This window comes from Schistocerca americana, chromosome 3 (genome assembly GCF_021461395.2).
Source record: "Schistocerca americana isolate TAMUIC-IGC-003095 chromosome 3, iqSchAmer2.1, whole genome shotgun sequence".
Classification (NCBI taxonomy): Eukaryota; Metazoa; Arthropoda; class Insecta; order Orthoptera; family Acrididae; genus Schistocerca; species Schistocerca americana.
This window is the reverse complement of record NC_060121.1, coordinates 962722395-962748737: the sequence shown is the minus strand read 5'-3', so window position 1 is coordinate 962748737 and position 26343 is coordinate 962722395. Positions and strand designations below refer to the sequence as shown.

Below are 26343 nucleotides of genomic sequence, written 5' to 3'. Positions count from 1 at the left end.
CCCCCCATCTCCCCCCCCATCTCCCCCCCCATCTCCCCCCCCCCCCCCCATCTCCCCCCCCTCTCCCCCCCCCTCTCCCCCCCCTCTCCCCTTATTTGTATCAGATGCCACTGGCCATAGGTTATACACCTGAATGCTGGTTTGGATAAAACATTTCAAGTGCAGCTCATGGTGTGTAGGATATGTCCTTGACTCAAGGAGTAACTTCACAGTACTTAGGAGAGCTGGAGAGGATTAAAAGTGTAGGAAAAGACACAGTGGAATATTTGCAACAAATAATTAATTATTAGGCACAATTGCTGTCCGGAGATAGATGCCTGTACAGGAGAGGAATCATGATGAATAGCATTAACACCCCCCCCCCCCCCTTAAAAAAGGAAAAAACTCTCTCTCTCTCTCTCTCTCTCTCTCTCTCTCTCTCTCTCTCTCTCTCTCTCTCTCTCTCTCTCTCTCTCTCTCTCTCTCTCTCTCTCTCTCTCTCCCCCCCCCCCCCTCCCTCTCTCTCTCTCCCTCCCTCTCCCCCTCCCCCTCTCCCCCCAAATGGAGAGGTTAGGCAATGAATCTGTTTGCCAGAGATTTCACCGCTGACACACAAGAGACTTATTTATGAAGGAAAATGAAAGATCTTTAAAATATAGAAAATGAATAATCTGTAAGCAAATTTACTTACATGAGCAACAGATTAAACTACATACATGATTGATTTGGTCAGTATTGCAGATTTAAAGCCTGTATAAAATCCACAGTACTGTACCTTGTGGTACCAACTACAGTATCCATAAGCAGCACCTTGTTGCTATAAAATTTGGGTTACATGAATATGTGGTCTGTGTGATTATGGTGATACGATAAAACACACTTTGAAAGGTCATTTTACTGCAAGCTCTGTCTAGTAAATTGCAATGAATTTGTATGTTTTTTCCTACACATTGAGGTGAGATGGCTATCAGAAGGAAAGGATTTGTGAACTTTTTGATAAGTCAGTAGTTTATATGGCCGATTTGCTAAAGCTTTTGTAACTGAATTGGAGCATGTTGTCTTGAAGTTGCCCGTCTTGCAGATACAGAGTGCGTTCCATAAGTAATGCGACCAATTTTTTTCTGACGCAACGGTACACCACAGCGTGTTGTAACTGGCTGGGATAAGTGGAGGGGGGGGGGGGGGGGGGTGTTAGCTTCAAAATGCGTTTCGTCTCATTCGGCTGGGAGCTGCCGGAGAGTCAGGACATGCATTTCCGTCAACCCCATTTTGAGTTTATGTAACATGGCACAATGGATCATTCTGTATAGCAATGGTACACTATCAAATTTTGGATTAAACCTGGGAAGTCTGCCACCGAAAAGTTTCCATTACTTCAGCATGCCTTTGGGACTGATTGCTTGTCTAAATCACAAGTTTTCCGATGGCACAATTCATTCATGGAGGGCTGAGAGGAGATCAGATGAACCTCGCAGTGGACGGCCATTACCTGCACGATTCGATGAAAATGTGACGCGTGTGCGCGATTGTTTGAACTCTGACAGACGGCTGAGCCTTCAGTTGACAGCACAAACTCTAAACATGTCAAAAACAACTGTTTTTCCGCATTGTGACCGATGATTTGAACATGAGGAAGGTGTGTGCCAAACTCGTCCCAAAAGTGTTGACCAACGGAGACAAGCACATGCGAGTGCTTCGGTGCCAAGAAATGTTGGAAATGTGTGAAAATGATCCTCATTTTGAAACTCTGTTATCACTGGTGATGAGTCGTGGCTTTTTGAGTACGACCCTGAGACAAAAAGGCAGAGTTCAGAGTGGCACACCCCATCGTTGCCCCGTCCCAAGAAGGCACGCATGAGTAAGTCCAGGATCAAAACCATGCTCATTGTCTTCTTTGACGTCAGAGGCATTGTCCATCGCGAATTCGTACCTACTGGGACTACAGTGAACTAAGCTTTCTACTTGGAAGTGCTCAAAAGACTGAAAAGGAGGGTCTCGCGCTGCCAAAGCGACATCAAGGACACCTGGAAAGTTCATCATGACAACGCGCCAAGTCACAGCGCCTTCATTGTCAATGACTTCCTTGCCAGGACAAGAACCTCATTGGTTCCCCAGCCTCCCTAAAGTCCTGACCTGGCTCCTCCTGACTTTTTTTTTGTTTCCTCGGTTAAATGGAGTCATGAAAAGAAAACATTGGGACATGATTGAAAGCATCCAGGCACATGTTACATCAACTCTAAAGGACGTTCTGGAAAAAGGCATTCCAGGATACCTTCCAGGCATGGAAACACCGCCTCCAAAAGTGTATCAACGTAAGAGGGTGCTATTTAAAAAATTTTTGATTATTTTTATGAATAAATTCAATAAATGATTTTTTATGAATTTGGTCGCATTACTTATGGAACGCACCTTGTATATTTGAAAAAGTAAATGAGGTCACCTTAAAGCTGCAGACTCGCAATGAATTTCATTCAGGATAAATGTATAAAATTTTAATTCATTGTTAAACTGAACATTCACACTCATAACTTGAGTCAGTATGAACTAAGTCTCTTTCCGTATCTGAAAGAAATGTCTGAAATTTTGGCCCTGTCGTTGCGTTCATACCTAAATGCTTTTTGGGCACAACCCAAACAAGAGAGATAAACTAAAATTCATGATATATGTATCCTTGACATACCAAATTGGGTACTCAAACCATTTTCCCAAGATGCTGGACAGTATGTGATGTAGACCGTACTTTGTTCGTAAAATTATACAGCAAGATCAGTGTTAGCTGCTGGTAACATTGTGCAACCTTTCTTAATATTATGATGTGCTTGACGCTTAGTGTTAGTGCTCACATATACTTGAGGAATACATAGTTCATTTGTTTTTGTTTTGGTTTTCTTCTGAATGTTTTTTAGTAGTTAAATTCATATTAGATATTTTTTGTTATTGTATATCCTTATATATAAAATTCTTGTGTAACAGTGTTAGTTGCCATACTCATCCGAAACGGCTCGATCGATTCTGATGAAATTTTACGTGTATATTCGATACGTCTGAGAATTGGTTGTAATATATTTTTCATACCCCTAAGTGGTAAGGGTGGTCCACTCCAAAAAAAAATTTCTAATTTTTTGGACAGAAATTTTTATTTTTTTATGATGTGGTATTACAAGGTACACGCAACTCTAAGTTTTGACCCCTCTGCCACCAACCCCTATTTTTTAATAGCGATTTTAGTAATTTAATAATGTTCAACCCCTTTCGATAACTGATCACGTGATCAGTTATCCCCGCCAGGTGTCTACCGGTGATAGTCTTTCACTATTCGATAGATAGGTAATTGAAGAAAACATACCAAAAGCAACGACTCAAATATCCTTGTTTGAATCGACATAACTAGACAGAGAAGTTTAACTAGGTAGCACGCGTCATTCGCTAAACTGACATTTAGGCCGAGCGCACACGCATCGATTTTTATCGTACGATCAAATTCATTTAGTGGAACAAAGAAGTTCTTATGCTCTCCTTTGTTCCTCTAAAAGAATTTAATCGTACTATAAAGATTTTCAGAGGTGGAACGAAGTTCGGCAGATATAGCTAGTAAATAATAAAATTCGCTTCAATATATTAATGATTTTTACCAAAGTTGTATTTGTGGATTATTGTATACACTACTTTTTACCTTGAACTAATACTGATATTAGTTGTGAGTCACTTTCGGGAAATATTAGCATACCTCTTTTCCAACAAAGAAAATGATTTAGATTTTGTAATGGTTGTGCAGTAATTACCTTGGTTAAGATACTTCAACTTCAAATAACAATGAACTCAACCACTCGCCATATAGTTCAGGTATCTAGGGGTCAATCAGCACATAAACAACACTGAAACCATTTCTGACCTTCAGAAAGTATCGTCCTTCATAGTTGGCTAACAAAAATATATACCCATTCTCAGCTGTGTTGTGCTGGCCAACTATGTTGTTCCACACTGCAGATTACTGGGGTTCTGTCAAATTGACAATTTGAGTGGGTGAGACACATACGGAGGTTGGGTGAGGAAGGCAAGGATGGTGGGAAGGAAGGTTGAGAAAAGGTATGCGTAGGCAGCAAGGGAACAGGATATGGATCTAGCAGTGGTGTGCAGTCTGGGCACAGGTTGGGGAAGAACGGTGTGGCAAATCCTGAAGTGAAAGAATGGGCTGAAAAGCTCACTTGGTGTCAGCCTCCATTCACTACCCACCCCCAAAAACCACCTCGTTCCTCTCACCATTCCACCTGACACAAACCCTCACCCCATTTTAGCTACTAGTTCTGATGATCTCAATTTGGACAAAATTGCTTTGAGCATGTGTGTTGTTGTTAGTCGGTTTACTCTGAAGGAGAATATTACCTGCAACGTCACTAACGTTTTCAATCTAGTGTACTTGCCTGTCAACTATTTTGTATGTGTATTTTACAGTCAGTTATTCTAGAAGAAGAAAATTGTTTGGAAACCAGTAGTAATTTTAGTTTTGTTTATGTGCCTGTCAACCATTCAGTAGCTCTAATGTGTAGGAAGTGGTTACCTTTTGCTACCTCCATTATTTTATCCCACCCAGTACTTAACAGTACCATACAAATATTTTAACACCATAACTTTTAATGTAATATATTTCTGATATACACAGCCTGTGGTTTATTTTTGATCATATTATGTAATGACTAGTTGGTTTCTCAGAAGTGCTTTTGTTATGACTTAAAGAAAAAAGTAATCATAGCATAGTGTTAGAACACATTAGTGAAGTAAAGCAGTCTGTGTTCCAGCAACAGCCGCCGCAGCATATGTGCCCCAGGCAGCAGCAGCTGCTGCTGCAGCGGCAGCAGCAGCACACTCGCCCCCAGCCACGTATCCTATTTTTTACCCATGCACGGCTCAGCCCATCTACATGTCGCAGCAATTCCAGTATCCAACTCTTGCGGTGAGTGTTATGTGTAGCTTCCATTATGACAATGTTCTTTTATTTTTTTAATGAACACAATACTGATGAAGAAAGCAGTATTATGTAGTCACAGATTGTCATGTGCCTCTTTTAATGTGGTTTTGTGGCAGTTAGTTGTCTGTTTTAGGTGGTATCAAATATGGAAAAAAACAATAAAGGTGAGGCTTCAGGTGAGACAAAGAAGCAGTACATATGTCGTAGAGAATAAATATCTGGCAACAAAAGCTCTCAAGTTGTGCTTCTTTACAGAATTATTTAGTATGATAGTATCAACTTTGAAAATACCAGCTGCTTTGAATCGTGATGATGAGAATACAGTGTACATAAGATTCAGTTAACAGATTAGAAGTTTGAGGAAGAGGCAAAAAGAAAAGAAACAAATGATATGAACCATTCATAAATCATCCATTTTGTTTGAATGACGTGAGATTTTGACACTACATGTTAGAAAGCCCCCCCAGGGGGTCCACAACTCTTTAGTGGACACGTGCGTAGCGAGCACGGGACCCCGAGCTAATGTGGCCCTCCTTCCTTTCCGGGCTGCATACCTTCCCTTCCCTTTCCGCATCCTTCCCCATCCCCCATCTTCGCCCCCCCCCCCCCCCTCACCTCTGGCTCTTTCCTTCCCTTTCTCCCCCTCTGGGAGTATGGTTTGTGCCTACGTCCGGAGACGGACGCTCGAAACTGTTCCAAATTCCTTGCTTTCTACACTTGCAAGTCCTCGTCCTTCCTCTGTCCTTCTCTTTTCCTTCCCTCTTCTCCTTGCCCTTTTCTCCGCTGCGGCGTTTGAGACCCCCTCTTCTTTCCTTTCCCTTTCTCTTTTTTCCTCCCTGTGCGTGTCTGAAGGCCGACCCACGCACTTCTATGCGTAGCCGGTGACGGGGTAACGCGTAATTCCCCGCCCCGGGTAGACAGGTAGGACACGTACGTACCCCCTGGTAACGGCCAGGCCCAGGGAGGGGTGATTACCCGAGCTGATACCTTCCGAAAGTGCCGATTGGTCCCTCCGTCCGTTTGTTGGGAGGTGTGACCTGAGGTGTGAACAATCACCTAAGGCGGGTATGCCCTCGGTGAGGGCCCCCACAAGGCAGGAGCGCGCCATCGGAGACGCCGGTAATCATGGGGGATTCTTCCGCAATGGTTTCCTCACCTTCCACTATGTCTGCTCACAAACGTAAGTTCACTGAGTCTCAGCCACAGACGGTTCTTCCATCGTTGCCACAGTTCCTTGTTGTTTCTCGGTCTGACGAAGGTCACGACTTCTCCACGGTCAACCCTTTCATTATTCAGAAAGGTGTCGACGCAATTGCAGGTCCTGTAAAGTCTTGTTCCAGATTACGGAATGGCACCCTGTTGTTAGAAACACACAGTGCCCTGCAGGCTCAAAAATTGCTGCGTACTTCTCTGCTCCACACCTTCCCTGTCCGGGTGGAACCGCACCGTACCTTAAATTCCTCGCGTGGAGTCGTTTATACACGCTCCCTCGATGGATTGTCTGACGAAGAAATTCAGCACTACCTGTCTGACCAGGGCGTAACGGCTGTTCATAGGGTTATGAAAAGGGTTGACACGAACATCATTCCAACCCGCACTGTCTTCTTGACATTTGACAAAGTTCAACTCCCATCGAAAATCAAAGCAGGCTATGAGATAATTTCCGTTCGCCCTTACGTCCCAAACCCTACGCGTTGCTATCGATGTCAGCGGTTCAATCACACCAGCCAATCCTGTTCCAACCCGGCCAAATGTGTTACGTGTGGCAAGGATGCCCATGAGGGTGCTTGTCCACCTCCATCCCCTCGCTGCATCAACTGTATGGGTGACCACGCTGCTTCCTCTCTAGATTGCCCCGTTTTTAAGGATGAAAAGCTCATCCAGGAAATAAGAGTGAAGGAAAAGGTGTCGACCTTTGCTGCTCGAAAATTATTCGCCAGTTGACAGCCCACCGTGCCTCAGAAAGGAAAATACAGCACTGTCCTTGGTTCTCCTCGGCCAACAAAGGAGGCGGCCACGCAGACTTGCGACCTCACCTTTAGTACCACGGTCGTCAGATCGGCCAGCGCAAAGATCGCCCGTTCAACCTCACCACTTTCGCCTGCCCACTCTATGGCTCACCCTTCGTCGGGTTCTGCTAAATCTCGAGCCCAAAAGTCAGACGCCAAGTCTTCGATAAAAGAGCATACTCGTGAAGAGTTTTTACGTACCGCAACTTCACAACCATCGGTTCCTCCTTCATCTAAACATCATACTTCCAAGAAGGCTACGAAGAAACTCAGTTCCTCTCCTTCTCCGCCAAGGCGTGTCCCATCTACAGCACCACCTGGCGGAAATCGCCCTCGGCCGTCTTCTGTGTCGCCGAGGCGCACTGCTGGTGGCCGGTCAACCGGCCGATCGCTGGTGGCAGGAGCTGCTCCTGACCAACCTATGGATCAGGATCTTCTGCCTTCGACTGAATGCCATTCCATGCTGTCGGTCGCAAGCTCTGAGCAGTCGTTGAGTTGACAGCACCCTTGGTCACATTCCTCCATTTTCTGTTCACCCTATGTCCATTATCCACTGGAATATCCACAGCATACGAGCCAATCGGGATGAATTGTCGATCCTCTTACGATCCTACTCGCCGGTCATCATCTGTCTTCAGGAAACAAAGCTGCGTCCCCATGACCGCTTTGTTCTCCCTCATTTTCAGTCCGTCCGATATGACCTCCCCTCTGTTCAAGGCACTCCAGCCCATGGAGGACTCATGATTCTGCTCCATGATACTCTCCATTATCACCCAATCCCCTTAAACACTTCGTTCCAAGCTGTCGCCGTCCGTCTTTCCCTTTCTGGATACACGTTCTCTCTTTGTACAGTATACATTCCATCGTCTACACCAATGGCACGAGCTGATCTCCTTCATCTTCTTGATCAGCTTCCACCCCCCTATTTGCTGGTTGGGGACTTCAATGCCCACCACCCGCTTTGGGGATCTCCACACCCTATCCACGTGGCTCACTATTGCTAGACGTCTTCCACCAAGCGGATCTAGTTTGCCTCAACACTGGGGTCCCCACATTTTTGTCTGCCTCCACGACAAATTTATCTCATTTGGACCTTGCGGCCGGTACTGTTCCGCTAGCTCGGCACTTCGAATGGTTCGCACTTGATGATACACACTCGAGTGACCACTTTCCATGTGTTCTTAGACTGCAGCCTCAACTGCCATATATGCGCTCGCGACGCTGGAAGTTTGCCCAAGCCGATTGGACACTTTTTTCGTCTCTAGCGACATTCGATGACCGTCGCTTTCCCAGCGTCGACGATGAGGTCACACATATTACCGACGTTATTCTTACAGCTGCGGAACGTTCAATACCACGCACCTCCGAATTGCCCCGGCGCCCCCCCAGTTCCTTGGTGGAACGAGGCATGCCATGACGCAATACGTGAGCGGCGACGTGCTCTTTGCATTTTCCGTCACCATCCAACTTTGGCCAACTGTATCCGATATAAGCAGCTCCGTGCGCGATGCCGTCGCGTCATCCGCGATAGCAAGAAGGCAATCTGGAAATTCTTTATTAGCTCATTTAACACCTTCACTCCCTCCTCGGAAGTTTGGAGTCGGCTTCGACGGTTCTCAGGCGCGCCTAGTTTCTCCCCGGTCTCTGGGCTCACTGTCGCGCATGATTCCTTAGTGGACCCCGTCGCAATTTCTAACTCATTGGGTCAGCACTTTGCTGAGATTTCGAGCTCTTCAAATTACCCGCCAGCGTTTCTCCCGAAGAAACGTGCAGCGGAAGTGCGACATCTTGCTTTCTCCTCTCAAAATCACGAAAGCTACAATACTGTTTTCTCCATGCGCGAACTCCAACATGCCCTCTCTTCTTCTCGCTCCTCCGCCCCAGGACCGGATGGTATCCATGTCCAAATGTTGCTGCATTTATCAACCCATAGTCTGCGTTACCTCCTTCGCCTTTATAATCGAATTTGGACCGACAGTACCTTTCCCAGACGATGGCGGGAAGCTATCGTCGTTCCCGTTCCGAAACCTGGAAAGGACAAACATCACCCCTCTAGCTATCGCCCCATTTCTCTCACAAGTAGTGTCTGTAAGGTGTTGGAGCGTATGGTGAATTACCGTTTAGCTTGGTGGCTGGAATCCCGCAGTCTTTTAACGCCAGCCCAATGCGGATTCCGAAAGCATCGTTCTGCAGTTGACCATCTTGTTGCTCTCTCCACTTATATCATGAACAATTTTCTCCGGAAACGCCAAACGGTAGCAATATTTTTTGATCTGGAGAGAGCGTACGATACCTGTTGGAGGACAGGCATCCTCCGCACACTGTTCTCTTGGGGCTTTCGAGGCCGGCTGCACCTTTTTCTTCGCGAATTTATGGCAGAGCGCACATTTAGGGTGCGGGTGAACACTACTCTCTCTCCCGTACTTTCTCCCAAGAAAACGGGGTACCCCAGGGCTCCGTGCTGAGTGTTGTACTGTTTGCCATCGCCATAAATCCAATTATGGATTGTCTCCTTCCTGATGTCTCGGGCTCCCTCTTTGTGGACGATTTTGCGATCTACTACAGCTCTCAACGGACCAGCCTTCTTGAAAGACGTCTTCAAGGATGTCTCGATCGCCTCCACTCGTGGAGCATCGAAACCGGCTTCCGTTTCTCACCCAGTAAGACCGTTTGTGTTAATTTTTGGCGACGTAAGGAGTTTCTTCCGCCCTCCTTACATCTCGGTCCTGTCAACCTTCCGTTTTCCGACGTCGCTAAATTCTTGGGTCTTATGTTTGACAGAAAACTGTGCTGGTCCTCCCACGTTTCCTATCTTTCGGCTCGCTGTCTGTGTTCCCTTAACACCCTCCGTGTCCTGAATGGTACCTCCTGGGGAGCGGACTGAGTGGTCCTTCTCCGCCTCTATCGCGCCTTAGTGCGCTCGAAATTGGATTATGGAAGCATAGTCTACTCCTCTGCTCGGCCGTCTATTCTTCGGCGTCTCGACTCTATCCACCACTGTGGATTACGTTTAGTGTCTGGAGCTTTTTACACCAGCCCTGTAGAAAGCCTTTATGCTGAGACTGCTGAACCTCCGCTGTCCAATCGGCGGGCAGTCCTTCTGAGTCGTTATGCTAGCCATCTGTCTTCTATGCCTGCTAATCCAGCCCATGACCTTTTTTTCGACGCCTCCTTTGATGTAGGGTATGCAGGCCGCTCCTCCTCCGTACTACCCCCGGGAGTCCGCTTCCATCAACTGCTCCATTCTCTTTCCTTCCGCTTTCCTAAAACCTTCTTGACAACTTGGGGTACAGCAGCGCCTTGGCTCTGTCCCCGGATCTACTTGCTCCGTGACCTATGTCAATTTCCCAAGGATGGTACCCCTACACTTGTTTACCGTCGGGCATTTGCTGCTCTATGTGCACAAATGACGAATGCCACATTTATTTACACAGACGGCTCGAAAACATCGTTAGGTGTAGGGAGTGCCTATATTGTTGGCGACACCCCCAAATCACTTTCGGCTTCCCGACCAGTGTTCGGTTTATACTGCGGAGCTTTACGCTGTTCTCCAGGCTGTCCACTACATCCGCCGCCATCAGCGGATACAGTACGTAATCTGCTCAGATTCTCTCAGCTCTCTCCTCAGTCTCCAAGCTCTTTACCCTGTCCACCCTCTGGTCCACCGGATCCAGGACTGTCTGCGCTTGCTCCACCTGGGGGGCGTCTCGGTGGCGTTCCTCTGGCTCCCGGGACACGCTGGTATCTGTGGGAATGAGGCGGCCCATATAGCGGCCAAGGCTGCAGTCTCTCTTCCTCGGCCAGCTATTCAGTCGCTTCCGTTCACCGATCTACGGAGCGGTTTATGTCGCCAAGTTGCTCATTTATGGCATGCGCATTGGTCAACACTTCCCCATAATAAATTGCGGGAAGTGAAAGCCCTTCCTTGCGCTTGGACCTCTTCCTCTCGAACGCGTCGTCGGGAGGAGGTAATTTTAGCTAGACTCCGGATAGGGCACTGTCTTTTTAGCCATCGACATCTTTTAAGCGGCGATCCTCCCCCAGTCTGTCCCCACTGCTCTCAGCTGTGGACGGTCAGACACCTTTTAATTGAATGCCCCTATTTTAATCCGTTACGCTCCCGTCTACAGCTGTCGCCTGATCTATCGTCGATTTTAGCAGATGACACGCGCTCAGCCGACCGCGTTCTCCAGTTTATTAGTGACAGTGAAATGACGTCAGTCATTTGAAGCTTTTTTGGGGACAACCAACCCCTTTCTGTAGTGGATTTTTAAGCATTCCTTCTGCTTTTAGTTTCTCAAATTTTATGACTTTGTTCCCATTGCTGCTGGTTTTAAATTTCGGTTTTTTCCTGTTTCCTAAGTCACGGGCTGGGCACTAATGACCATAGAAGTTTTGCGCCCTAAAACCACAAAAAAAAAAAAAAAAAAACTTAGAAAGCGGTTGGACAAAAGATCATTGACAGTAAAATTAGCATTTCAGGAAAGGAATAATATTTAAGCCAGACAGATTGATAGTTTTCAAACTCCCACCCCACCCTGTTTTCTGTGAGGGAGGTGGCAAGGCACTGGACTCCTGTTCAGGATGACAGCAGTTGAAATCCTTGTGAAACCATCCAGCCAGATTCTGGTCTTTCATGGTTATCCTAAATCATTTAAAGCAATTGCTGAGGTGATACCTTTTAAAACGAACATGGTGTGCTTTCTTCTCCAATCTGACTTAGTGCTTAGTCTCCAATGATTTAAAAATTATGGCAGCATTAAACCCAGACCTTCCCCCTCCCATCTCCCTTTCTTTTTAAAGCAGAAGTCTTTTTTCACATATTTACTTTTCCATGTCAGCAAATAATTGCATGATGAATCAGTGCTTAATCATAACTGACGTTTCGTAGGAGTATTTATGGTGTGGAATGAATCGAAATAAGTTGGTTTGCAGTATATTGTGTATGTGGCTACCAAACATCTTTGGCTTAGTTGTACACCTGACCAGTTAAGTACAATTGCATAGCAATTGGCACACTTCATGGGGAGTCTTTGATCAGCAGGAGGAAACGTCCTCCCACACAGTAGGAGCGAGCAGAATGTTGTTAACTGTTCATTACAAAGATTTGAGATCTGAAAACAAGGATGTTGCATGGGGACCTATTAACCAGAACTAAATGTCAGTCTTACAGTGTTCTCAGAAGAGTTAAGTTAGCAGGATCATCTGAACAATTGAAGCCCTAATAGAAAGGATTTGACAGGAAGCGGTTTAAATCCTCTGACAGTGTTGTAGGTGGTGATGAAAAACATTCAGATCCATCTGGAAGAATGGGTATATATTCATGTTTCAACTTACAGCATTTATTTTTTAAAATTAGTCACTTTTCCATTTCAAAGTATTTAATGCCTTCCTCATAATTTAAGATACTGAAAATAAAATTAGGTAAAAATGATTTTCTATTTTTACAGTTTTTTCAGAATTATTGTTTGTTCTGCTGTTTGTCAGATACACCAGTAAAGCTGGTAACAAGTAAAGTTCTAAACAGTATTGGATTTCTTTCTCATCTTTTTGTCATGAGACCTTGTAATTTATATGACTATAAAAAAACTGCATATTTGGACTGACAAAAAAAAAGTGTACTGTGAAGCAGAAATCAAGAGATTTTAAATAACGTCTCCTACTGATGTATTCATAATGACTTACGCTATTACACATGTGAAGATGAGCAGACATAGATGTTTCATAATCATTATATATATATATATATATATATATATATATATATATATATATATATATATATATATATATATATATATATATATATACATTTGGTTAACACTTGAGGTCCAGAAAATTGCCATTTTTGTCAGTTTTTTAAAAAGTTACTGGCACAGTTTCACCTGTAGCTGGCTTTTCTTTGGAAAGGTTTGGAACATTCTGGCATGCAGAGAGAGAGATGTTGCAACAAAAGCAATATCAACTTGTATCAGTTGTGATTGTTTTGCCAATAAATTGTCTCATCATCTCTGAACAAATCATAGAAACCTGTGTTGGATGCTGCTCCATCAGGAGATTCATTTGTAAAAAAGAAAAGAATTTGATAAATAGAACAGAACTGAATTGTAATTGCAGCAGCAGAATCTGTTGCAGCAATATTTGCAACAGAAAACTGTAGCAGACTGCAGCTTAACTTAATAGGAATAATCTTCAGACTGTTTACACGCTGAAATTTTTGTGTTCAGTCTAGGATCATTGAATTCTGCCTCTAGTGCTTCCAAAATTTCTTGCCCACTCAACAAATGCGACACATTTATAGCATAATTACAGCAAACTGGAAAACTAACAAGTAATCACTTCATGAAACGATGCAAGCATGCAATGGTTCGGTCAGTCTCACAACTGCAGCTGTTGTGTTTGCTACTGCATCTTTCAAAGTAATTCTAGTAATTGACAGCAGAAGGCAGCACCTTTCAAGGGACAGGTAGTGAGACATCTGGGCATTGGTCTTGTATAAAATTTTGTCTAGTTTTTGAGTGATAGGTGCCCAGCATGTTGTGAAAATTGCGGCCTGAGATATAATTGGGCACATTCCTTTGAACACAGTGTCGTAACGTGAGTAATACTCAGGTTTGGTTGCCAAAGTATTAAATATTTCTCAGAACTGCAAAGTGTAACATATCTCCAATTTCAGTGCCAGTGGTTTTAAGAGAATAGCTCTGGGTTTTTCCTTTGTTGAAATTGTGTCTTTGTTGTATTCTGCGATGTGAAGAGTATATGATGTAGGGATAGAAGAAACATGTTACCTCACCTTTAGGTAATTAGTACGGAATAAATGTTAGTCCAAACTCTATAAGTATGTGACCATCATGATGTCTTTATAACTGAATATCATATCACAGATCCAAAGTTGCAGTAGTGTACTGTTAACTGTTACTTCAAATTGGTCTAGATAAGCTGCTTCTCATGTCAGAGGGCACTGACATAGTTGTTGAGGAGGAACAGTACATTAAGATATGAAAGTCAGAAAGTAGGGAGAGTTGTAAAAGTGCTGTGTTTATTTCTGTCTCCACATTTTTATTGCACTCTTGATGATTTTGTTCTCACTGTTATACAGAACATTTACAGGGTGTTTCAAAAATGACCGGTATATTTGAAACGACAATAAAAACTAAACGAGCAGCGATAGAAATACACTGTTTGTTGCAATATGCTTCGGACAACAGTACATTTTCAGGCAGACAAACTTTCGAAATTACAACAACAGATGGCGCTGCGCGATATTTTCCACATATCCACCATGCGTAGCAATAATATGGCGTAGTCTCTGAATGAAATTTCCCGAAACCTTTGACAACGTGTCTGGTGGAATGGCTTCACATGCAGATGAGATGTACTGCTTCAGCTGTTCAATTGTTTCTGGATTCTGGCGGTACACCTGGTCTTTCAAGTGTCCCCACAGAAAGAAGTCACAGGGGTTCATGTCTGGCGAATAGGGAGGCCAATCCACGCCGCCTCCTGTATGTTTCGGATAGCCCAAAGCAATCACACGATCATCGAAATACTCATTCAGGAAATTAAAGACGTCGGCCGTGCGATGTGGCCGGGCACCATCTTGCAAAAACCACGAGGTGTTCGCAGTGTCGTCTAAGGCAGTTTGTACCGCCACAAATTCATGAAGAGTGTCCAGATAGCGTGATGCAGTAATCGTTTCGGATCTGAAAAATGGGCCAATGATTCCTTTGGAAGAAATGGCGGCCCAGACCAGTACTTTTTGAGGATGCAGGGACGATGGGACTACAACATGGGGCTTTTCGATTCCCCATATGCGCCAGTTCTGTTTATTGACGAAGCCGTCCAGGTAAAAATAAGCTTCGTCAGTAAACCAAATGCTGCCCACATGCATATCGCCGTCATCAATCCTGTGCACTATATCGTTAGCGAATGTCTCTCGTGCAGCAATGGTAGCGGCGCTGAGGGGTTGCCGCGTTTGAATTTTGTATGGATAGAGGTGTAAACTCTGGCGCACGAGACGATACGTGGACGTTGGCGTCATTTGGACCGCAGCTGCAACACGGCGAACGGAAACCCGAGGCCGCTGTTGGATCACCTGCTGCACTAGCTGCACGTTGCCCTCTGTGGTTGCCGTACGCGGTCGCCCTACCTTTTCAGCACATTCACCCATCACGTTCCCAGTCCGTTGAAATTTTTCAAACAGATCCTTTATTGTATCGCTTTTCGGTCCTTTGGTTACATTAAACCTCCGTTGAAAACTTCGTCTTGTTGCAACAACACTGTGTTCTAGGCGGTGGAATTCCAACACCAGAAAAATCCTCTGTTCTAAGGAATAAACCATGTTGTCCACAGCACACTTGCACGTTGTGAACAGCACACGCTTACAGCAGAAAGACGACGTACAGAATGGCGCACTCACAGACTGCGTTGTCGTCTATATCTTTCACATCACTTGCAGCGCCATCTGTTGTTGAAAATTGTAACTACTGTAATTTCGAAAGTTTGTCCGCCTGAAAATGTACTGCTGTCCCAAGCATATTGCAACAAACGGTGTATTTCTATCGCTGCTCGTTTAGTTTTTATTGCCGTTTCAAATATACCGGTCATTTTTGAAACACCCTGTAAAAGGTACACGGTTTTTAATTTTTATTAATGAATCATTCAGAACACGTATTCTGGGTGTCCCTCTTAAGTGATCAGCTGCATGTTCTCTGGTGTTTCAGCAGGAATTTGCAATTAATTTTTGTTATGTGTAGCTCATCATGTCTTTCATGAGATGCTCAATGTCGATGGAAAGCATTTATTTTTTTTTCCATTTATAAGCAAAATTATTTTTAAATGGGAGTTTACATGATCAGTTTGTAGAGTGGTCTCAAATTAGTCTAGTGTGATACTTTTTTGAACAGTATGTATTACCGGGGACAGTAAAACACAAAGAATAATCTTTACTCCAGCATTGGCTCTTCAATGCTGCCACATGTGGGCTTAAAAAGTGGTTGCCCTCAACGACATACCCTCAGACTCAGAGTTGAAATATTAAAAGGTTTGGCTGGTTTCTTTGTCTAGTGGCTGGAATACGTAGTTGCGCATTACAAGCCAAATAGTGCTTAGCCTACAGTGTACAATATAAATATACACATGAATTCAATGGTTAAAGGTTCCTAGCACTCAGCAATTGCGAATTTTGAATGTAACATAGAAGTTTAAAATGAAAGATTGCAAATTACATAAAATCTGCAGGTACTATTTTTGACGACTTTAAATGATGAGTAAAATAGCAGAAGTACATTTAAGAATGCCTTTTATTATTGCAAAACACTTATTGGTGTTGATGATCCAGCAATTAAATAAAATATAAGTTGAATAACAAAGAAACAATAGAATCCTACTTCACGTAATTAGTTATGAGCAACAACATAGCTCGCAAGATATTCACTTCTAAACGCATACTACATCATCTTTGCAGAAGCCACGGAAATCTCACAAGTGCACAAGTTGGCACTACGAAATATTTCAATCTCCTACGACAACGCACAAACTGCCCAACACCCTCCAAGTATTTCCTGTGACCATCCGATGCGCCTTCCCATCTAGACACTCCCCCCCCCCCCCCCCCCCCCCCCCCCCCGACACCCCCCCACCCACCCCAAAATCTTGTGCGACCCGATGCTCCTCCCCCACCCCTACAGTCCCTCCATTGACTTCAGTAGTCGCCTACTGTAGTAACAAGTGCTGTGATTGGATAGAGTGCTCCTGCCATGTCTCCAAGCCAACACACACTCACAGACATATTGAAACACGTACGAAATACTAAATTTACATTTAAATAACTTGAAACTAAATAAATATTCCTACAGCTGGACCATAAAAATGCTCTAACACACATTATTAAATAAACATGTATCAAAGGAACAGAAGCAAAAGTAGGCCAGTAGCCTAATGTCTGTGCTTTCTAAAACACAGTACATATTTGACCAATTTCTTCATGAATATTGTTGTTGTTGTTATGGTCTTGAGTCCAAAGACTGGTTTGATGCAGCTCTCCATGCTACCCTATCCTGTGCAAGTTTCTTCATCTCCCAGTACCTGCTGCAACCCACATCCTTCTGAATCTGCTTAGTGTATTCATCTCTTGGTCTCCCTCTACGATTTTTACCCTCCACGCTGTCCTCCAATACTAAATTTGTGATCCCTTGATGCCTGAGAACATGTCCTACCAACCGGTCCCTTCTTCTCGTCAAATTGCACCACAAACTCCTCTTCTCCCCAATTCTGTTCAATACCTCCTCATTATTTATGTGATCTACCCATCTAATCTTCAGCATTCTTCTGTAGCACCACATTTCGAAAGCTTCTATTCTCTTTTTGTGTAAACTATTTATTGTCCCCGTTTCACTTCCATACATGGCTACACTCCATACAAATACTTTCAGATACGACTTCCTGACACTTAAATCTATACTCGATGTTAACAAATTCTCTTCTTCAGAAACGATTTCCTTGCCATTGCGTCTACATTTTATATCCTCTCTACTTCAACCATCATCAGTTATTTCGCTCCCCAAATAGCAAAACTCCTTTACTACTTTGTGTCATTTCCTAATCTAATTCCCTTCAGCATCACCCGACTTAATTCGACTACATTCCATTATCCTCGTATTGCTTTTGTTGATGTTCATCTTACACCCTCCTTTCAAGACACCGACCATTCCGTTAAACTGCTCTTCCAGGTCCTTTGCTGTCTCTGACAGAATTACAATGTCATTGGCAAACCTCAAAGTATTCATTTCTTCTCCATGGATTTTAATTCCTACTCCGAATTTTTCTTTTGTTTCCTTCACTGCTTGCTCAATATACAGATTGAATAAGATCGGGGAGAGGCTACAACCCTGTCTCACTCCATTCCCAACCACTGCTTCCCTTTCATGCCCCTCAACTCTCATAACTGCCATCTGGTTGCTGTAAAAATTGTAAATAGCCTTTCGCTCCCTGTATTTGACCCCTCCCACCTTCAGAATTTGAAAGAGAGTATTCCAGTCAACATTGTCAAAAGCTTTCTCTAAGTCTACAAATGCTAGAAACGTAGGTTTGCCTTTCATTAATCTATTTTCTAAGATAAGTCGTAGGGTCAGTATTGCCTCACGTGTTCCAACATTTCTACGGAATCCAAACTGATCTTCCCTGAGGTCGGCTTCTAGCATTTTTTTCCGTTCGTCTGTAAAGAATTCGTGTTAGTATTTTGCAGCCGTGGCTTATTAAACTATTAGTTCGGTAATTTTCACATCTGGAATTATTATATTCTTCTTGAAATCGAGGGTATTTCGCCTGTCTCGTACATCTTGCTCACTAGATGGTAGAATTTTGTTAGGCCTGGCTCTCCCGAGGCTGTCAGTAATCCAAATGGAATGTTGTCTACTCCTGGGGACTTGTTTCGACTTACGTCTTTCAGCACTCTGTCAAACTCTTCACGCAGTATCGTATCTCCTATTTCATCTACATCCTCTTCCATTTCCATAATATTGTCCTCGAGAACATCGCCCTTGTATAGACCCTCTACATACTCCTTCCACCTTTCTGCTTTCCCTTCTTTGCTTTGGACTTGGTTTCCATCTGAGCTCTTGATATTCCTGCAAGTGGTTCCCTCTTCTCCAAAGGTCTCTTTAATTTTCCTGTAGGCAGTATCTATCTTACCTCTACTGAGATAAGCCTCTACATCGTTACATTTGTCCTCTAGCCATCCCTGCTTAGCCATTTCGCACTTCCTGTCAATCTCATTTTCAAGAGGTTTGTATTACGTTTTGCCTGCTTCATTTAGTGCATTTTTATATTTTCTTCTTTCATCAATTAAATTCAGTTTCTCTTCTGTTACCCAAGGATTTCTACTAGCCCTCGTCTTTTTACCTTCTTGATCCTCTGCTACCTTCACTCTTTCATCTCTCAAAGCTACCCATTCCTCTTCTACTGTATTTCTTTCCCCCAGTCTTGTGAATTGTTCCCTAATGCTGCCTCTCTGAAGCTCTCTACAACCTGTGGTTCTTTCAGTTTATCCAGGTCCCATCTCCTCAAATTCGCACCTTTTTGCAGTTTCTTCAGTTTTAATCTACAGTTCATAACCAATAGATTGTGGTCAGAGTCCACATCTTCCCCTGGAAATGTCTTACAATTTAAAACCTGGTTATATACTCTTATCTGAGACCTTCCAGTATCTCCAGACTACTTCCACGTATACAACTTTCTTTTATGATTCTTGGACCAAGTGTTAGCTATGATTAAGTTATGCTCTGTGCATAATTCTAACAGACGGCTTCCTCTTTCATTTCTTACCCCCAATCCATAATCACCTACTATGTTTCCTTCTCTCCCTTTTCCTGCACTCGAATTCCAGTCACCCATGACTATTAAATTTTCGTCTCCCTTCACTATCTGAATAATTTCTTTTATCTCATCATTATTTCATCAGTTTCTTCATCTGCGGAGCTAGTTGGCATATAAACTTGTACTACTATGGCAGGAGTTGTTTCGTATCTATCTTGGCCACAATAATGCGTTCACTACGCTGTTAGTAGTAGCTTACCTGCACTCCTATTTTCCTATTCATTATTAAAGCTACTCCTGCATTACCCCTATTTGATTTTGTGTTTATAACCCTGTATTCACCTGACCAGAAGTCTTGTTCCTCCTGCCACCGAACTTCACTAATTCCCACTAATTCTAACTTCAACCTATCCATTTCCCTTTTTAAACTTTCTAACCTACCTGCACGATTAAGGGCTCTGACATTCCGTGCTCCAATCCATAGAACGCCAGTTTTCTTTCTCCTGATAAGTGTCCTCCTGAGTAGTCCCCGTCCAGAGATCCAAATTGCGCACTATTTTACCTCTGGAATATTTTACCCAAGAGGACACCATCGTCATTTAACCATACAGTAAATCTGCGTGCACTTGGGAAAAACTACGGCTGTAGTTTACCCTTGCTTTCAGCTGTTTGCAGTACCAGCACAGCAAGGCCGTTTAGTTAGTGTTAAAAGGCCAGATCAGTCAATAAACTACTGAAAAGGCTGCTGCCCCTCTTCAGGAACAGGGTGTATACGACCCGGGACAACCGGGAAAAACCTGGGAATTTTTTCATCTGGGAGGAAACCGGGAAAAACCCGGGAATTTTTCGGAATTCCGGGAATTTTTCATTGTTTTAGCTTTCAGTTAAATTTTTTTTAAATTTTGGCTTCGGAATTGATTCTCTAGCAAAGAATGTTATTGCCTGTTGCTGGAGAATGATACTGCAGCAATAAAATATAAACGAGAGGGGGAAAAAATAAAACTTTAGTGACAAAGGAAATGTGCAATTTACAACAACAAAAACCCGTGCATGCACAAGCGTTTGCAAATAGCAAAAATATGTCAAAGGCCGTAGGGCGCAGACTGTAATTCTTCCTAACAACAAACTGTTTGCTATGAGCATGACGTCACAACTGTTCACATCATAGACTTACTAAATAAAAGTTCACATTAGGTTCGTTTGACCAATTGCCAGCGGTCTGTTGCGCATGCGCATTTGACTCGCGTATAAGCAGTACCTTCTCCCGCTACTTGAAGTTTGGCTGTTAGCTGTATCGGTAGCAGCAGCAAGCAGCCGAATGCAAATGAGAAAAATTTTTCTCGTGCGCCCTAGCTGACAGATTCACGCTTGCACAGAGCTGTAGTGGGGAGGGGGTTAACCTCCACGTGACACGTGTTTACGTTAAGTGATTTAGCTGCTTCTCTTCGTGTACAGCTCCCAAGTCAAATGAAAAGAAAGAAAAAAAAAAAATGGATTTCTGTGACCGGGAGCTATCAGATGTATTAAAATACATTCACATAATTACGGAGGGCAAAAATATATTATTAATTTCAGTTTTCTGATTTTATTTTATTTCCAAGTTAGTAGCAGTCAAGCATTAATCGTCTTGCAGAACAGTGAAATTATTTTTGCAAGTTTGCTAAAGAAATTTAGCTTTATTAATCTTTCCGCTGAGGCAGTCATTTTATTTGAAACGAAGTGTTTCATTCTACAGTATTGGCTAGTTCCAACTTTTCGCTGAATTTCAAGTGCACGTTATCATCTTCTGCCATATATGGCATTATGCCGTAATAAAGAACCAAAAATGAGATCGTAGAGTACTGGTACTCCAAGAAAATTTACATCCCAAAAACCACACTGAAAAGTTTAATATCAGATGGGACCTACTTCATTGTGAATCTGGAAAAAGTCAATTCGCACTTCAAGGCGAATTATGCTTTTTAGTATGGTTTACGAAATTCCGATGCTCTTTGGAGTACCCTCTGATGCCCTGTTTCTTTTATGGTGTAATGTAAGCTCTTTTAGTGCTTTATACAAATGAACATACGGGCTTCCTACACCACTGCAGTTGCACACGCACAATAATGCCTGTTTTCTGGCACTCTCTGGAAACTGGTAAATCGAACCTATTTCTAACAGTCTTCGGATAGTATTGCGAACGGTGGTTAGAAAAGCATTACTTTCAAAGTAAATTTCTTCTTACGCAAGATGAATTATGTTACGTGTGAGAAAGTGGGATGGATATCTAAATCACAGAGCGTTCGAAACTGAACAGTTTGAGGACCAGCCACTTACAAGAATTTAGAGCCGAGACATTTATGTCATAATTTTAAATTTACTGGCACATTTGTGTGATGTATCTTAAAGTATAACACACGCAAAAAAGATCAATATTACATGTGAAAGCTTAGCTTCTGTTGTAGTGTGTTAATCTTTGAGACTAATATTATAAGTGAAAGCTTAGCTTTTCTTGTAGATATACAGTACTGTGTACATTAATGTAAACCGTTAACTTTTCCTCTTGCGTGTTCGCGCTATGTAACAAGTGATCTTGCTGTTGGCTGACTATAACACGTGTCCTATGCTCTGAATAGCTGCTGCCATTGGCTGACTAGATCTCGTGGCTTGGGATATGACTCGCTTACAAAAGGACATCGCAACCTCAGTTTCAACACTTCGCAAACTAATGCCCTGTGTTTGGTGCAATTCGAATTTATACTTTCGTAATACGGAAATATGGAACGTATATGTTGCTGCAAATCAAAGGTCTTTCCAACACTCCTCTCCTCTTTTTTTTTTTTTTTTTTAAATAAGTCTCTCCAAAGCTTCTCTGCCCGTCTTTTCTTTTTGTTCCGAGAAGTTCTACGCGATTGTATAAAACCTTAACCATTCAAAGAATTGATAAGTTTTACAGTTCCGAGGGAAAATCTGCAGAAAACCTACTGTCACTTAGGACAGAAAAAGTGTATTTCGCCCGGGAAAAAGCGTATTTTTTTTAAACGGGAAATTCGGGAATAATCGGGGAATTTTTTTTCCTTGTCCCCGTATACACCCTGAGGAACCACACATTTGTCTGGCCTCTCAGCAGATACCACTCCAGTGTGGTTGCACTTACGGTACGGCTATCTGTATCACTGAGGCACGCAAGCCTCCCCACCAACGTCAATGTCCATGGTTCATGGGGAGGGGGGGGGGGGGGGGGTTGATGAATAGTATATATTGGATATAAACAAATGAATAGTATATATTGGATATAAACAAAGGCATAGACGAATAACTATATATTTATAAGCATACTGCTACCGTTTTTTCGTGTAACTGTAGAGTACTGATGGCCTGAAGCGATAAATAGTAATTGGCCAATCTGACCTCCAATAACTCTTGTACTACTCAAGTTACATGTCTGTAATGTATACCAATTTAGGTTTACACTAATAGCTTTCTAAAGACATGTCAATCGACAAAATCGGATGAACCATTTAGATTTTGGAAATTTGTTGCTGGGTGTTACTTGCTTAATTTACAGTCAGATACTAAACTTTAAACTAAGAAAGATATTGAAAACCTGGTTACACTGTTAGAATCGTCGTGCAAATAATGGTAATGTACGTGTTTCTTTTTAAGGTATCATGATTCCTCTGGCTGTTATTAATTTCTACATGAACTGTGAAATGTCTGCCATTATGGTTTCACAGAGTCCACCGCCTTTGGCACTCCCAGCACACACATCTCCTTTGAGACAAAGCACAGTCCTTGACACAGTGTCAACATGGAATTCCCAGCCATGCGGTTGGCCTGGACCACGCGCTGGGGCTACCCCTCTTGCTCCGGCTAATGTTCGGCACCAAGCTGTTGCTGACGAGCCCCAGCTTGCCGAGCGACCTGTGCGACCACACCAACTCCGAACTTAGGCGCCACAACTCGCCTGTTACCTCATACACATGAAGTAGCAGTCAGCAAGGGCCAGTGTGATGGTTATTCTTTTTGTTTTACTGTCCCTGTTAATACATGCCAATAAAATGAATATCGCACTAGACTAATTTGGGAACACACTATTGAATGGATGGGAAAATAATATTTCACGTTACAACTCATTTTGCTTGTAAATAAAACAAACCATTGCTTTCCAGTGACACTGGGTATGACATGAAAGACACAGTGAGCAGTACTGTTTCGTACCGAAACATGAAAGAAAATGTGCCTGATGACTCCTAGGAGGGAACCCTGTATACTATGAAGTAGTATGGTCCATGAACTTAATGCCATGTTCATCTTGGGCAACAAACATTTTCCATTGTTGATCAATCAACTGGTATAAATAGGTAAAACTACGATTGAAACTTGATAAATGTTCTGTGTTTGGATAAATAGTGCTACATCGACATCACTACATCTTAACTAATGGGTTTTACTGACGAATGTTCAGCAGATAATTGTGGAAACTTAACAGCATCTTCAAATGTCATTTTTCATTAGATGTAGGGAACCCAGTCCTTGTCTGGTATATCTTGCAGGTATGTGGTTTATGAACGGGTAATTCCATGTCAATTCAATGCACCAATCAACTCGACCCACTCAATTTCTTCAGATTTGCTGCACTCAGTGATCTAGACAAGAGATGGTAAACTATGAATATGTAGATGTATATGAAAATTGCACAGAGATGTGCAGGTTTGCAAAGTTTGGGAATTGTGTGAAATTTAAACATGCCTGTCGCTACATAAAAAATTCTGGTTGTAATCCAGGTATAACAGTTAGTCTTAAATAGTTGAAAAGCTAGGCATAAATAGTTGAAAAGCTAATGAGTAGAGCTTTAAGCGATATGTAACATAACACAAAGAGTTCCTAAGAGTTGACTTGTGATCTTCAGTATATCTCATAACATCTAACCTTCAGATTCGGGAGGACGACTGTTCAAACCTGCGCCCTTCCATCCATATTTAGGTTTTCTGTGATTTCCCTAAATCATTTAAGGGCAATGCCGGGATGATTCCTTTCCCATCCTTCCCTAATCAGGGTTTGTGCTCCATCTCTAATGACCTCATTGTCGACAAGACTTAAACGTTACTCTCCTCCGCCTCCTCCCACCTTCAGAATTTATTTGTTTATGTATTTTTTCAATGATAAATATCAAGTTGGCACACCAAAGGCATCATACCCAAAATTTTTTTTTTTACATCACTACACTAACAATGTACTAAGCAGTTGTGTGTCCAGTTTTTCCAGAACAGCAGCCAATAAAGAAATGTATTTAAAGTTAAAATTGTATATAAAAACAAAGATAAGGTGACTTACCGAACAAAAGCGCTGGCAGGTCGATAGACACACAAACAAACACAAACACACACACAAAATTCAAGCTTTCGCAACAAACTGTTGCCTCATCAGGAAAGAGGGAAGGAGAGGGGAAGACGAAAGGAAGTGGGTTTTAAGGGAGAGGGTAAGGAGTCATTCCAATCCCGGGAGCGGAAAGACTTACCTTAGGGGGAAAAAAGGACAGGTATACACTCGCACACACGCACATATCCATCCACACATACAGACACAAGCAGACATATTTAAAGACAAAGAGTTTGGGCAGAGATGTCAGTCGAGGCAGAAGTGTAGAGGCAAAGAAGTTGTTGAAAGACAGGTGAGGTATGAGTGGCGGCAACTTGAAATTAGCGGAGATTGAGGCCTGGCGGATGACGAGAAGAGAGGATATACTGAAGGGCAAGTTCCCATCTCCGGAGTTCGGATAGGTTGGTGTTGGTGGGAAGTATCCAGATAACCCGGACGGTGTAACACTGTGCCAAGATGTGCTGGCTGTGCACCAAGGCATGTTTAGCCACAGGGTGATCCTCATTACCAACAAACACTGTCTGCCTGTGTCCATTCATGCGAATGGACAGTTTGTTGCTGGTCATTCCCACATAGAATGCATCACAGTGTAGGCAGGTCAGTTGGTAAATCACGTGGATGCTTTCACACGTGGCTCTGCCTCTGATCGTGTACACCTTCCGGGTTACAGGACTGGAGTAGGTGGTGGTGGGAGGGTGCGTGGGACAGGTTTTGCATTGGGGGCGGTTACAAGGATAGGAGCCAGAGGGTAGGGAAGGTGGTTTGGGGATTTCATAGGGATGAACTAACAGGTTACGAAGGTTAGGTGGACGGCGGAAAGACACTCTTGGCGGAGTGGGGAGGATTTCATGAAGGATGGATCTCATTTCAGGGCAGGATTTGAGGAAGTCGTATCCCTGCTGGAGAGCCACATTCAGAGTCTGGTCCAGTCCCGGAAAGTATCCTGTCACAAGTGGGGCACTTTTGTGGTTCTTCTGTGGGGGATTCTGGGTTTGAGGGGACGAGGAAGTGGCTCTGGTTATTTGCTTCTGTACCAGGTCGGGAGGGTAGTTGAGGGATGCGAAAGCTGTTTTCAGGTTGTTGGTGTAATGATTCAGGGATTCCGGACTGGAGCAGATTCGTTTGCCACGAAGACCTAGGCTGTAGGGAAGGGACCGTTTGATGTGGAATGGGTGGCAGCTGTCATAATGGAGGTACTGTTGCTTGTTGGTGGGTTTGATGTGGACGGACGTGTGAAGTTGGCCATTGGACAGGTGGAGGTCAACGTCAAGGAAAGTGGCATGGGATTTGGAGTAGGACCAGGTGAAACTGATGGAACCAAAGGAGTTGAGGTTGGAGAGGAAATTCTGGAGTTCTTCTTCACTGTGAGTCCAGATCATGAAGATGTCATCAATAAATCTGTACCAAACTTTGGGTTGGCAGACTTGGGTAACCAAGAAGGCTTCCTCTAAGCGACCCAGGCCCAGGCTATCCGTGATCTGAAGGCTGACCGATCCATCGTCATTCTTCCGGCGGACAAGGGTTCCACGACCGTGGTACTTGATCGTCGGGAGTATGTGGCTGAGGGACTGCGTCAGCTTTCAGACAACACCACATACAAAGTTTGCCAAGGTAACCCCATTCCCGATGTCCAGGCGGAGCTTCAAGGAATCCTCAGAACCTTAGGCCCCCTGCAAAACCTTTCACCTGACTCCATCAACCTCCTGACCCCACCGA

General features: G+C 43.4%; 1 protein-coding gene across 1 annotated transcript in view; it reads left to right on the top strand.

Moving 5' to 3' along the window:
• The window catches only part of LOC124605552 (atrophin-1), a 174224-nt gene that overhangs the window by 92318 nt on the left and 55563 nt on the right, over positions 1-26343 (top strand). The window contains exon 9 of the mRNA XM_047137310.1: positions 4776-4930. Coding sequence (XP_046993266.1) covers positions 4776-4930 — 155 coding nt within the window. The remainder of the gene's footprint in view (positions 1-4775; positions 4931-26343) is intronic.